Here is a 14,347-nt window from a genome sequence, read left to right as displayed (position 1 = left end):
CTTCATGGCTGTGCATGCGCTTTCTCTAGTTGCGGCGAGCAGGAGCTACTCTTCATTGTGGTGTGCAGGCTCTAGAGCACAGGCTCAGTAGTTGTGGCGCACGGGCTTAGTTGCTCCGCGGCATGTGGGATCTTCCCAGATCAGTTCTCGAACCCGTGTCCCCTGCATTGGCAGGTGGATTCTTAACCACTGTGCCACCAAGGAAGTCTTGACATGAGTCTCTTATAGGCAGCATATAGTGCGGTCTTGTTTTTTTAATACATTCTGACACTTGTCATTTGATTGGACAACTTAATTCATTTGCATTTAAAATAATTACTGATAAATAAGAACTTACTAATATTATGTAATTAATTGTTTTCTGGGGACTTTCCTGGTGACACAGTGGTTAAAAATCTGCCTGCCAGTGCAGGCGACATGGGTTCGAGCCCTGGTCCAGGAAGATCCCACATGCCGCGGTTCAACAAAGCCCGTGCGCCGCAACTACTGAGCCTGAACTCTAGAGCCCCACAACTACCGAAGCCTGCGCGCCTAGAGTCCATGCTCCACAACAAGAGAAGCCAACGCAATGAGAAGCCTGCACAACACAACAAAGAGTAGTTCCCACTCGCCACAACTAGATAAAGCCCGCGTGCAGCAACAAAGACCCAACGCATCCAAAAATAAATTAATTAATTAAAAAATAATTGTTTTCTGGTTGTTTTGTAGTTACCTTGTTCCTTTCTTCCTCTCCTGCTATCCTCCCTTGTGAACTGATGATTTTCTGTAGTGGTACACTTTGATCCCTTATCTTTTATGATCTATTGTAGGTTATTACTTTGTGGTTACCATGAGGTTTACATAAAACATTGTACAGGATATAACAGTATATTAACAGTAACAACCTAACTTCAATCGCATACAAAACTCTACCTTTTACTTCCCCAAACACTTTGTTTTTGATGTCACAATTTAACTTTCTATATTATGTATTCATTGTAGCTATAGCTTTTTAATACCTTTGTCCTTTAGCTTTTATACTACAGTTTCTTAATCAACACACCACCATATTACAGTATCAGACTATACTGATTTTGACTATATACTTATCTTTTCCAGTGTGTTTTATATTTTCATATGTTTTCACGTTACTAATTAGTGTCCTTTCATTTCAGGTTGAAGAACTCCTTTTACCACTTTTCTTAAGGTCTAGCGATGATCAACTCCCTCAACATTGATTTGGGAATTACAGGTATCCCCCACTTTCCGAAAGTTTGCAATATGCCACTTTGCTTTTAGAAAGCCCTACATTAGTACCTGTTTTCACTAACTGAAAGAAACCTGAAGAGGATTTTTGCTTTTATGAAAAAAAGCAATTACTGTACTAATGTAGGTCATTTGTAAAAGCGAAGGGGTGTAACACAAACTTTCAGAAAGCAGGGGATACTCTTCACTATATGCCATTTCAGCTTACGAAGTTTCATAGGAACATTCTACTTTCAGATTGAGGGGGAAACCTGTAATCTTTCTCTCTCCTTCCTTTTTTTTTTTTTTGGCCATGTTGCACGGCTTGCAGGATCTAAGTTCCCTGACCAGGGATTGAACCCACACCCTTGGCAGTGAAAGCACGAGTCCTAACTACTGAAGCCCCAGAGGATTCCCTCTCCTTCATTTCTGATGGACAACTTTGCCAACTAAAGTATTCTTGGTTGGCAGTTTTTTTCTTTTAGCATTTTGAATATATCATCCCATTCTCTTATGGCCTGCAAGGTTTCTGCTGAGAAATCTGCTAAAAGTCTTATGGGGGGTTCCTTTGCAATGTGAGATAGTTCTTTTCCCTCTTGCTGCTTTAAAAACTGTTTGTCTTTGATTTTAAAACTTTATTGTAATATATCTTGGAGAGGATCACTTTGGGTTGAAATTTGGGGGGAACCTATAAACTTCATGATCTCAGATATCCAAATCTTTCCCCAAATTTGGGAAGTTTTGGGGCTTCCCTGGTGGCGCAGTGGTTGAGAATCCGCCTGCCAGTGCAGGGAACACGGGTTCGATCCCTGGTCTGGGAAGATCCCGCATGCCGCGGAGCAGCTAAGCCCGTGCGCCACAACTACTGAGCCTGTGCTCTAGAGCCCGTGAGCCACAACTACTGAGCCCACATGCTACAACTACTGAAGCCCACGCGCCTAGAGCCCGTGCTCTGCAGCAAGAGAAGCCACCGCAATGAGAAGCCCGCGCACTGCAATGAAGAGTAGCCCCCACTTCCTGCAACTAGAGAAAGCCCGCATGGAGCAACGAAGACCCAACACAGCCAAAATAAATAAATAAAATAATAATTTTAAAAAAATTTGGGAAGTTTTCAATCATTATGTCTCTAAATAAGCTTTCTGCCCATTTCTCCCTCTCCTGTCCTTCTGGGACTCTAATATTGCAGAGACTGATCATTTTAGTGGTATGCCATAGTTCACACTATGAACTGGGCCAGCTGGCCATGGGCCAGCTTTCTTCACTCCTTTTCATATTCCCTCTGTTCTCAGACTAGATAATTTCAAATAATCTGTCTTGTACTTCACAATACTTTCTTCTGCTTGATCCAGTGTTTTGATGCTCCCTATCGCATTTGTTTTCCCTAAGATGATGATGAGTGCTCAAGTGTGTGGTTTCTTCCAATCCCACAGAATCCGGTTGACTTTTTGCATGTGCTCACTAGCCATTTGCAAAGACTCACACATACCATTCTTGCCCTCAGGGTTGTGCACAGAGAGGTAGCCACAGGGTAGGGACATGTTTGGGTGAGGAGTGTGGAGCTCAGAGGTGGCCATGGGCCAGCTGGGGGATTGGCAGGGGAGGTGTCCCCAGTGGCTCATGGGTGGGCTTCCTGAGGGAGTCCCCAAAGCAGTTAGTAGGATCCACGCCCCTTTGATATGTTCCATTCCCAACCTTGGCTGCTCTTCCTCCAGCACAACTGTCGACCCCCAGGTTATCCAGTTTATGACTCAGTATTCTGGACGGAGTGAGAAAGAAATGGGCCTTTCTGGCAGTGTACCACAAAGCTGGAAAGTCAGGTGCTCAATCACACACTCTCACTTTCGCCCATGGAAGAAATCATGAGCTAAATATCTGCTGGCACTGAGCTGTGCCACCTTGGGGGTGGGGTGACACACATAAAATGAAACTGTTCCTTTCATCGTCTTCAATGGGTCCAATCTTGGATGTTTTTGCCCCAACAATGTGCTGGAACTTCTCTGCTGGACTCCTGGACTTCCATGAAGGCACTCTCATCCATTAGTGTCTAACTTGGTGTTCTTTGAGAGTAGGATGGTAGAAAACTCCTGTACTGCCATTTTGATGACATTTCTTTCCATTAATTCTTTCTTTTGCCCGTTGAAATTTACTGTTGAGCCTCTCCAGTGAATTCCTCATTTCAGTTATTGTGCTCTTCCACTTCGGAATTTCCATTTGGTTCTTTTTTTGTAATTTCTATCTCCTTAATGATATTTTCTATTTGATTTTACAGTCATCATGCTTTCCTTTATTTCTTTAAGCACGATTTCTTTTAGTTCATTGAACATATTAATAATGGCTACTTTCAAAGTTTGCATATTAAGTGCAATATGTGACTCTCAAAAGCAGTATGTGCTGCCTTTTTAAAAATGATGTATGGGTAATATTTTCTTGTTTCTTTGCATGTCTCACATTTTGTGTTGGAAACTAGATATTTTAGGTAATATGTTGTTCCAGTTCTCAGTACTGGTCTCCACACCCTAGGACTTATTTTTTATGCTTGCTTGTTTGTTTAGTGACTAGCTGACTTATTTTAGTAAATTCTATTCCCCTAATTCCCATGGTGTTAAACCTTTGATGTTGCTCCTCTGGGGTAATTTGGATTTGCCTTCAGTCATCCTGGTATAGTAGTTCTGGCAGGATGCTCTGTCTCTATGACTACATGTGGATATTAAACTCCACTAATTGTGGCTGATTTGCTCAACAGTTTTCAACAATCCACTAAGGTAATAAACTGCTCCACAGAATAAACCAATCAAATTAGGTTACTTTGACAGGAGAGCTCCAGAGGTCAATGTTTGAGATCTGTCCCTACCACAGGCAGTCTTCTCCCTACAAGCCTACAGTTAAACCGTATGTCCAACCAATCTAACAATCTCTTCCCAATTACCTTTCACCACAACCTCCACTGTTTTTGAGGGTACCCTTAGGCTTGAACTTCTCTACACTCTGTTGTAAATATGATTTTTAAAAATTAATTAAATAATTAATTATTTATTTAGGCTGCATTGGGGTTTTTTTTGTTGTTGCTGTGTGCGGGCTTTCTCTAGTTGCAGTGAGCGGGGGCTACTCTTTGTTGCAGTGTGCGGGCTTCTCATTGCAGTGGCTTCTCTTGTTGTGGGGCACAGGCTCTAGGTGTGCGGGCTTCAGTAGTTGTGGCAGGTGGGCTCAGTAGCTGTGGCTCGTGGACTCTAGAGCGCAGGCTCAGCAGTTGTGGTGCATGGGCTTAGTTGTTCTGCAGCATGTGGGATCTTCCCGGACCAGGGCTAGAACCCACATTGGCAGGCAGGTTCTTAACCACTGAGCCACCAGGGAAGCCCTCTGTTGTAAATAAAGTTGGTTCCTTTGGGAAGAGATTAGGAGCTGTTTTATGGCCCACTTCTCACTGCAGGCAAAATCTCTGAGCTATAGCTATGAAGTTGGGAGTGTAGACAATGACGTACTTCTCTCTGAGCGACACATCTTCAGAAAATGAGTATTTGGTAGGTGTGGGAGGTTGCGTAGTAATCTCCGGTATTTTTGACTTCCCTCTATTAGTGTGGAACCACTACCTTACATGCCAGAACCAGGTTAAGGGCAAGGGCAATTGGGCTCTCAGTATTCTCAGCAGCACTGTGTCCTACGTAGAGCCTTCATCCCAGAAGTAAGGTCTGGGCAAAAAAAAAAGCAGCCCCTACCACTCATTCACACTTGGCCAGCAAAAGGTGATGGAGGCAGAATGAGGAATGCTCTCATCCTGCTCTTCCCTGGAAGACAGCCCTCCAAGTGGGAGCTGTGGGGAGAGGAAACCCTATTTTCTTGACTGTACCAATCTGGAATGGAGTTACCATCTTGCTCAGCTGGGAGATGGGAAGGAAAAAACAAGTCTTGGTTCAAATACCACAGATTCCTAACCAAATTTTAGTAAATTTCTCTGAATAAATGTTTCGTCAATTGCTCTATGGCCTTTAGAACATTTCCATAGACTTTAATTTAAAAAACATAGTAATTGTCACCAATTTTGCTGGGGAATGGGTCCACAAAGCTCACACCATCCATGCTGTCTCTCTCAACCAGTGAACACATTCAAAGCTCTCCAAAAATCCCCTTCACATTTATAATAAAGTCCAAATTCCTACTAAGCTTTATAAAGTGCTATATGATCCAGTTCCTACATATCACTGGATCTCATACTTTAGCACTTTTTATTTACTTTATTTACTCTGCTCTAATCTCTGTCCTAAAAAGGGTGGTCTTCCTCAGGGTCTTTTTATTTTCTGTTCCTCGTGGAAAGTGCTTTTTCACATTTCTCCATGAACAAGTTCTTCCTCATTTCATTCAGATCTCTGCTCAAATGTCATTTCAAGACATTCTCTGAAACAGTACCTGCCATTCACTCTTTATCCATGTATTCTGCTTTGATTTTCTTCAAAGCACCTAAATTTACTTAACATATTCATTTTCCTATTTGCTTAGAGTCTGTTTCCCCATTTGATTAAAAGCTCTAGGAGGGCAGGGGGCTTTGCTTGTCTTATTTGCTACTGTATCCCGAGTATTTATAACAGTACTTGGCACAAAGTCAATACTCAATAAACACTTGTTGAATAAATAGACATAAACAAGAATCAAAATATTTTAAAAGCTACTTACATTTTAAGTGACATTAACAGGTAATCTGTTCTTACTTATATCCATAAAGAGCAAAACAGTAACAGAGTATGGGAAAAGAAGTTAATAGTGGTTTATTTGGCTGAGAAAATATAAACAGAAATGGCCAAAAGCCAGGAATTTTAAGTTCTGTTTTAGTAATTCTAAAACTTATTTTTATAAATAGCACTGCAGACCTGCCACTGCCTTTACACTACATACACCAGGCCCAAAAGAAACAATCACCTCTAACTCAATGAGAACATGAAAACAATACTAAAATAACAAATGTTTATACTATGATCACTAGTTTTTACAGTTAGGGATATCAGAAGATTTAGAAGCTAATCAAATTGAAAATCCTTAATCAGATATAAATTTGTCACTATCACTAATTACAAATGAAACGCTTTAGCATTAAAAAAAGAAAGGATATTATTTCCATGTCCTCACTTTCACTCCATATACCTTCCTATTAAGGCCAAGTTTTGCTTTAGCAAGGCTCAGCAAAAGAAACGTAGGTTATGTAGTTTTACCTTGAGTCCTGTTTTCTCGTCATCACTTCCATTATTTGTAGATGGTGTCTCATCTCCTTGCCTGGAAACCAAGACAAAATCTTCACTATTAAGAGTAGACACAGAGTCTGAGGAGACACTGATTTTTCCAACAGAAGCCTTGTCATCCATGACTCAAGAATGAAGCTCAACTCATGAATGATTAAATATTTTAAAAATGCCTGAAAAACAAAAACCATAAAGATACTCATATAGAATGTCTGCCAGATATTCAATTATGTTCTAATTTTTACAAAATACATATGGAAAAACTTAGGGGGAAAAAAAAACTTCCAAAATCTTTCCCAAAGACTTTCACTACTTACAGTTTAGGCTTCTTATTCCAGATATAAGGGAATTTGATGAAATTGAAGGCCAAGGTACTTCAGATTTCAAATAAATAAATAAATAAAACATACTCCCTTGAGAATAACTCTGCCTACCTACACTGATTTCTTTGGCATATGTTGTAACTCTATTCTTTTTAGAGAAAAATTATGAAGTACTGAACTTGTTTTCTATCCTTTAATTTGTAAAGCTATATAAACAAATGAAATTGAAAGCGCTTAGGACAATAACTAAGGTTTTCCTAACATTGCTGATACTTATACTAACAACATGTTTTAAGAAACAAAATTTCATATTAACCCCCCCCAAAAAATAAATTCAAGGCAAGGCAAGCATAAATTCTAGAGCAGGGAAATACCTTACATAGCAAGAAATCAGAAGTCTATTAAAAACTCAATATTCCTATCCCCCAGTTTCTTAGAACTCAACTCAATATGAACATTACCAATAAAAGAGTTTCATGCCAAAGATTTCCAGCAAGAAGTTTAAAATGTGTCAATTATGAAAAGCTATTCAATTATTTATTGACTCATGGAATAAAACTCGAACTCATCTACCATTTGAAAACCTGGTCTGGAAACTTCCCTGGTGGTCCAGTGGTCAAGAATCCACCTTCCAACGCAGGGGACGAGGGTTTGAGCCCTGGTCAGGGAACTAAGATCCCACATGCCTTGGGGCAAATAAGCCAGCGTGCCGCAACTACTGAGTCCACGCACTCTAGAGCCCACGTGCCACAACTACTGAGCCCATGCGCTGCAACAAAAGATCCTGCATGCCACAATGAAGATCCCACAGCAAGGAAGACCCAGTGCAGCCAAATAAATAAATAAAAATTTTTTTAAATTCCTAAAAAAAAAAAAAAAAAAAAGAAAAACCTGGTTCTGCATATTTTGTGGCAATGTTCCCATTTGGCTGCCAAAACAAAAACAGAACAGACGATACAACATTATACTCAGAGAGTTTTAACCAATAAACAAAAGTTGCTCTAAAAAAAAAAGTTGCTCTCTCTGTATGCTCATCTTGTACCTCAAAGAGGTAAAGGTTCTGAGAATGTGTTCAGTCTCTCCAATTAAGAAGTCCTGATCTATGCTTTGGATTTTTAATTGAACATATGTTTATTGAGCATACACCATATGCCAAGCACTATTTTTTCCTCAAAGGCTAACATCTAGATAAACACATGGCAGCAAGAATTACACAATCCCTGAATACCATAGTTGTAAGAAAACCTAGAAATTATCAATACTGTTAAACAGATAAAGGAAATGGCACCCCCAAGAGATGTAGGGTCATTTAATCAGGCATAACTAAAGCTCAAACCCTGGACTCCCTGCTGCTTTCTATTTAAACTAACTTCCTTGCTTAAAGGCTCTACGTTTCATAGGACTAAATCTAAATGCGTAGCATAGCATTTAGAGATGCTTCAAATGTACTTCTGAAAACTTCTTTTCAAATGTAGTTCTGCTTCATCTATGCAATGAATACTTACCAAGTGCCTAGTTTATAAAGAATAGAATATGCTAAACAAGAAAAAATAGATTCTTGCCCAAAAGGAGTTTATAATTTAGTAGAGAACAGAGGCAAATTGAACAGGTTAATAGGTACTGATTTAGGGTAAAGAAAACTATGGAAACATGTTGGAAGAGTTAAAAAATATACTAGAGGAGGTAATGTCTTTTCCAAGGATATATATGTTAATACCTTGAGGTATCTGCCCTCACAGAATCCTCCTCCTAAAGTGGTTCCCTTGCTTCTGTACTCAGACAACTAGAAATAATCGTTCATGATCTAATAACCCTTTTCCAAGTGGCCTGCCCATTCTTTCCCCAGAGTCAAATGCACTGCCTGCCTTGTTTCGGTTCCCATAGCAATTTACATTTTTTACAGTACCTATTATGTTGTGTTACAATTTGATGTTGAGTCCCTGAACAGCAAACTTAAAATTCATATATCTATTTCACAGATTAGGAAATTGAGGCTTAGAGAGACAGTGTAACTTGTTCAAGGTAACGGTTGTAATTTAACTGGTTAGAAGCAAAGCCAAAAACTGAACCAACATATCTATGATTCCAGAAGCTAAGCTCTTTCCATTAGATTATGATGCTTTTCCAATGCTACAAATGTTTGGGCTTTGTTCCAAAATACTCAGTATCAGATAAAGGAGTCTCTATCTTTTTTAGAACTTGTACTTTGGGTAAGGTTTTCATGCTTAATTAGTCTTCTTTCCATCTTTTAAAATGTTACTAATAGTAAGATAGCAGAGGGCCTGGGAAAGTTCTCTAAAGCTATGATCTCAGAGACACTGAGAACTTTCTACAGTATTCTAGACTCAAAAATAGTATACTTTGATATTTACACTATGAAACTGAGAAGATTTGGCAGGCTCAAAGTTCAACCTATTTTCTTTGAGGAGGTGACAGGAAAGTACACTTTATAAGATACTTTACTATTTGTTTTGGCACCTGAAAGTAACTGAATCACTCAGTGGGAATGGGATTTATCAAAACACTATGCAGTACAGGAAAGGTTATATAATAACACTCCTCTTCTCTGGCCTCCGTGGGCAGAAGTGAAAAGGGAGCCCATGAGCTCCAAGGTCTCTGAATAAGACCACCCCTTCCCTGGCCTCCACAATAAAGAGGTGCCCCAGAACTTGGTACACTCCTGGCAAAATTCTAGAGTATTTACAACCTCTGTCTTGAGACCCTAAGAACTAATTTTGTTGTCTTTAATCCCTACTTACACCAATTACCACAAGAAGCCCCCTACTCTAATTCCAATTCTCATGGACAATAAAGTATAAACTTCCTCCCCCAAATACCCTGCACTGCCATCACTCTTTCTACTTTTCTCTATACCACCTATCACCATTCGACACGTTTTACATTTTAATCATTTGTTTTTAAGTATCATGTAAGCATAAGGGCAGGGATTTTTGCCTGTTTCATTAGCTGCTGTGTTCCTAACAAGTGAAAGAATGACTGGCACATAGTAGGTGCTCAAATATTTGCTAAAGAAATAGGATAAGTGGCAAATAAAGATAGAAAAGAACAAAAGCCACCCATGAAAAGGCAAGAGCAGCTTTTACAGACTGACAGTAAGAACAGAAGTCATATTTGTGACGGTAAAGCACACAATTAAGAGTTAGAAAAAAAATCCAAGTTAGTAGGCTGGTTCTACTATTTAATAATAGTGTAAGCATGGTCACACCGAGACTCAGTTTCCATAAATGAAAATGGTGTACTATCTACCTCATGGAGCCATTATAAAAATTACTAAGGAATAGATATATGTATATCCAGGAGCCAACTGCTATTGAAGGACCGTCAAGACTCTTGATGATGGCCGGTTCTTTTCCATTTCATCACTCTCTTCATTAACTGGAGAGTGAAACTAACTTCCCATTTTAAAAGAATTAACAAGTAAAACTGATTTTGGAAATTCAATTTAGGAAACAATATTAGTGCAAAAATATATAACATTCTTAGCTCCATATTGTAATTTATTTATACCTAACTAAATGTAAAGGAATACTTTGTATCTTTGTATAGTACTTTACAGATTACTAAAATATACACATTCTTTATCTCATTTTATCATCCTAACAATTCTGTAAGGTAGACAGAGTAAAGATTTTTATTCCACTTTAAATAAAATAATATACATATGAACACCCTGGTATTTGGTAGACACTCACAGTTTGTCTCTTTCTTATATAAGTGATGAGCCTAGACCCTTATAACATGTCCAGTTACCAACAGGGCCAGGGTGGTGAGTGCCAGTTCAGGGATGTTTCATTCTATCCCCTTTAATACGTCAACTAACTTAGAATGATAGGTAATTTTGCTTAATTATGCAACCTCATGCATCCAAACCAAAGGTTCAGTTATGTTATATCCTGCTCTGTAACATAAGTGACAATTCTATGCTCAACTATGCACTTCTGCAAAGATCATAGTAAATAATGTACCTCAATCTTGTTGAATGAAAATTCATTTTCATTCTCAATCTCCTCTTAAAACTATAAACCCAGCTAAAGGAAAGTGAAATGTAAAAGAACTAGCCATGGTAAAGGCTCTTTTGACAGTTCGTCAAAAGCAGTCAGTTCCTGGATAATCAGGGTTTACTTTTTAAAAACTTGAACTTTTTTGGGACAGAATACCATCAGATATTTGTACTGTTTCTAACATCATTCACAGCAGTAACATAAACAGTGAACTTGCAGTGGCATGGATTTGCTAATGTGCATTTAGAAGAAAAATCACCTCCCAATAAGTTACCTACCAAACTTGATAAAAGAGGTCTGCGTGATACTTGTAATTGAACTTGACATGCTTGAGACAAGTAAAATGTGCTAGTTCCCGGCCACTAGTTCAGCACTCTGGTTCATCGTTATTTCCTTGGTTTTCCTGAAACTCTTCCTGAAGGAGAAGCACTAACTCCTCCTGCACTTCAGTGGGACTCCCCACTCTCACTGAGCAGTCCCTCTCAAAATCTGGCTCCCCTACCTCTCACCAAGCTTCACTGCACATCCTCTTTTTTTTTTTTTTTTTTTTTTTTAAATATAAGCAACTTTTTTTTTTTTTTTTTTTTTAAGATTTCTTTATTGACTGATTGATTGCTATGTTGGGTCTTCGTTTTTGTGCTATGGCTTTCTCCAGTTGTGGCAAGTGGGGGCCACTCCTCATCGCGGTGCGCGGGCCTCTCACTATTGTGGACTCTCCTGTTGCGGAGCACAGGCTCCAGACGCGCAGGCTCAGTAGTTGTGGCTCACGGGCCCAGTTGCTCCGCGGCATGTGGGATCTTCCCAGACCAGGGCTCGAACCCGTGTTTCCTGCATTAGCAGGCAGATTCTCAACCACTGCGCCACCAGGGAAGCCCTGCACATCCTCTTTTAAAAGCTGAATTCAAACCTTGTCTATGTGACCCTGGGTACTTTAACGTTCTCTGAGCATCCGTTCAGAAAGGAAAAAAATATATATCTATAAACATTTAAAAATCAACAATACAAAATTTCAAAACCCAAACTATTCTTTACAGTTCTCATCTTACTCCTACCAGCTGAAATAAATGAAAATGCTGATCATTTCCATATTGTGAAACTCTTATCTTTTTGCTTCCATTTTCTACCCCTGGTACCTTTTCCCAGCTGTCTTTTAAGTTCCTTTTTTCTGCCCACTCTTTATTTTTTCTTTAATTTTTAAAAAAATTTATTTTATTTGTTTATTTTTGGCTGCGTTGGGTCTTCATTGCTGCACGCAGGCTTTCTCTAGTTGCGGTGCGGGGGCTTCTCATTGTGGTTGGCTTCTCTTGTTGTGGAGCATGGGCTCTAGGTGGGTGGGCTTCAGTAGTTGTAGCACACGGGCTCAGCAGTTGTGGCACGCGGGCTCAGTAGTTGTGGCTCGCAGGCTCTAGAGCGCAGGCTCAGTAGCTGTGGCACATGGCCTTAGCTGCTCTGCGGCATGTGGGATCTTCCCGGACCAGGGCTCGAACCCATGTCCCCTGCATTGGCAGGCAGATTCTTAACCACTGCACCACCAGAGAAGCCCCTCTGTCCACTCTTTAAATTCATCCTGGCCTCCTTCTTGTTCCATACTTTCCCTTAGCTATCTCAGTGCCTCATGTGGTTACAAAATTTTTTTTTTTTGGTATGCTGATGATACTGCAGCCCTGTCTTTCTCCCTAATTTCATGTGGGTGTTTCTGTTTTGTTTTTTTTTCTATTCAGTACTGAGTGTTTGATATGTGCCAGGCACTAGGTACAGTGTTACGGACAGGAAAGGTACTCTTTACCCTTGACAGGCTTACAGTAAAGAAAATGGACAAGTAAACAAGTAATTACAATAGAGTACAGTGCTTGGTATAACAGAGGTATGCAAATGGTGTTATGTGAATACACAGGTGGGATCTGCTACATGTGTCCCACGTCCAAAGCAGACCCCATCTTCACACAAGCATATTCTTCCTCATATCTCCCCTAACAGTGGTTAATAACCACTGATACAAGATAGAAATGTCCCCCAAAATCCGTGACTCCTTTTCTCATTCTCCCTTGGGATTCTAATGGATTTTTAGTTCCAAAACATACCCCAAATCTATTCATTCTTTGCCATCTTTCATGTCACTGACTTGAGTATTTCATTCTCTTTCAACTTAGCTACAACATAAGTCTCCCTTCCTAGACTCTCTCTAGTCATTATCAAGGCCTCATAGTTAATTTCTAAAATTCAGATTTGATCATATATCCCACCCCTTCCTTTGATTGCTCCTGACTGAAAACAGAAAAAAATCCAAACTCTTTATATCATTAGTTCTTAAAAATCTGGAGCCAATCTATCATTCTAGTTTTATCTCCTTCTATCAAACCATACCAGACAACTTACCAAACATATCATGCATTTTTATGCTTTCAAGGCTTTGCTCATGCCATTTCTTAAGCTAGGAATGTGACTTCATTTCCCCCATTAGTCCTTCTTCCTCACCAGCAACCCTGTGATACAATCAAATATTCAACCTCCCCTTTTCCCTTCTGAAACATTCCTTATTTCCCTCTAGGGCTCCTAAGGCTTTTTGTTTGCTTGCTTTTTAATTTTATCACAGAATTACAGCATTTATCACACAGTAAAATGTTATACCTCTTTTCTCCTATACTACATTGATCATTCATTCCAGAAACAATTACTTAGTATAAACCACCATGGTAAACACTGGGAATACAATGAGCACACATAGTCCCTTTGAACTAACTACTTGTGGACAGGGATCTTAGGTTTTATTCATATTATCTTCATATCCTTGCTATGGCAGTCCTCAATAAATGTGATTGGATGAATAATACTCTTTCATCAGTGTTTAAGTGATAGAGTCTATGTAATGTGAGATGGACAAATGACAAATATGATACACTACAAGCGTGTCTGGGATATGGATATGAATGACAGCTGGAAAAAAGAGACTCAAAAAGAACTACCCTTGAGTGTGCCTGACTGACTCTTCATAAAGTTTCTAACTGTGAAAGCCAGTTAAACAACACAGCCACAAAACATACCTTGGATTCCCTTTGTACCAAAACACTCATCACTTCCCTCCCAATCCTCTTCATTTTTGTTTGCTCAACCAGTGAAAAAATTAGCACAGCTTTAGGGAACCTTAAGGAGGATACTTAAATCATCTTGCTAAATCTAAAGACAGAACAATACTTAGCAGTTCCTGAGTATCAATTATATATGCCCAACATGGTACTTAGAAGCTTTATATGCATTATTACTAATCTTTATATTAACCTTGCCAGAAAGGTAAAAACTTCATATGACAGACAAACTGAGGCTTAGACTGGTTCAATAACTTGCTTAAGTTCACAGAGACAATTACAGAACTTGACCCAAACCCAGGTATCTAGGTGCCTATGTCCTTTTCAGGAATGCATCTCTCCTCCTTGGTGTTCCTATCACCATTCTCTCCCCATTCCAATCCATACTCTATGTTGCTCCCAGTTATATATACCCTTCTAAAACACAGATCTGCTAAGATTACTCTCTGTTGAGAAAAAGACAAGTCAGG

General features: G+C 39.4%; 1 protein-coding gene across 1 annotated transcript in view; it reads right to left on the bottom strand.

The window, feature by feature from the left end:
* Positions 1-14,347, bottom strand: part of RABGAP1 (RAB GTPase activating protein 1) — a 159,329-nt gene that overhangs the window by 129,680 nt on the left and 15,302 nt on the right. Inside the window, exon 2 of the mRNA XM_057548199.1 lies at positions 6,423-6,622. Coding sequence (XP_057404182.1) covers positions 6,423-6,572 — 150 coding nt within the window. The 5' untranslated portion in view covers positions 6,573-6,622. The remainder of the gene's footprint in view (positions 1-6,422; positions 6,623-14,347) is intronic.

The sequence above is a fragment of the Balaenoptera acutorostrata genome, chromosome 6 (assembly GCF_949987535.1).
Source record: "Balaenoptera acutorostrata chromosome 6, mBalAcu1.1, whole genome shotgun sequence".
NCBI classification, from domain to species: Eukaryota; Metazoa; Chordata; class Mammalia; order Artiodactyla; family Balaenopteridae; genus Balaenoptera; species Balaenoptera acutorostrata.
The sequence above is the reverse complement of the archived record's forward strand: the minus strand, read 5'-3'. Positions and strand labels throughout refer to the sequence as shown.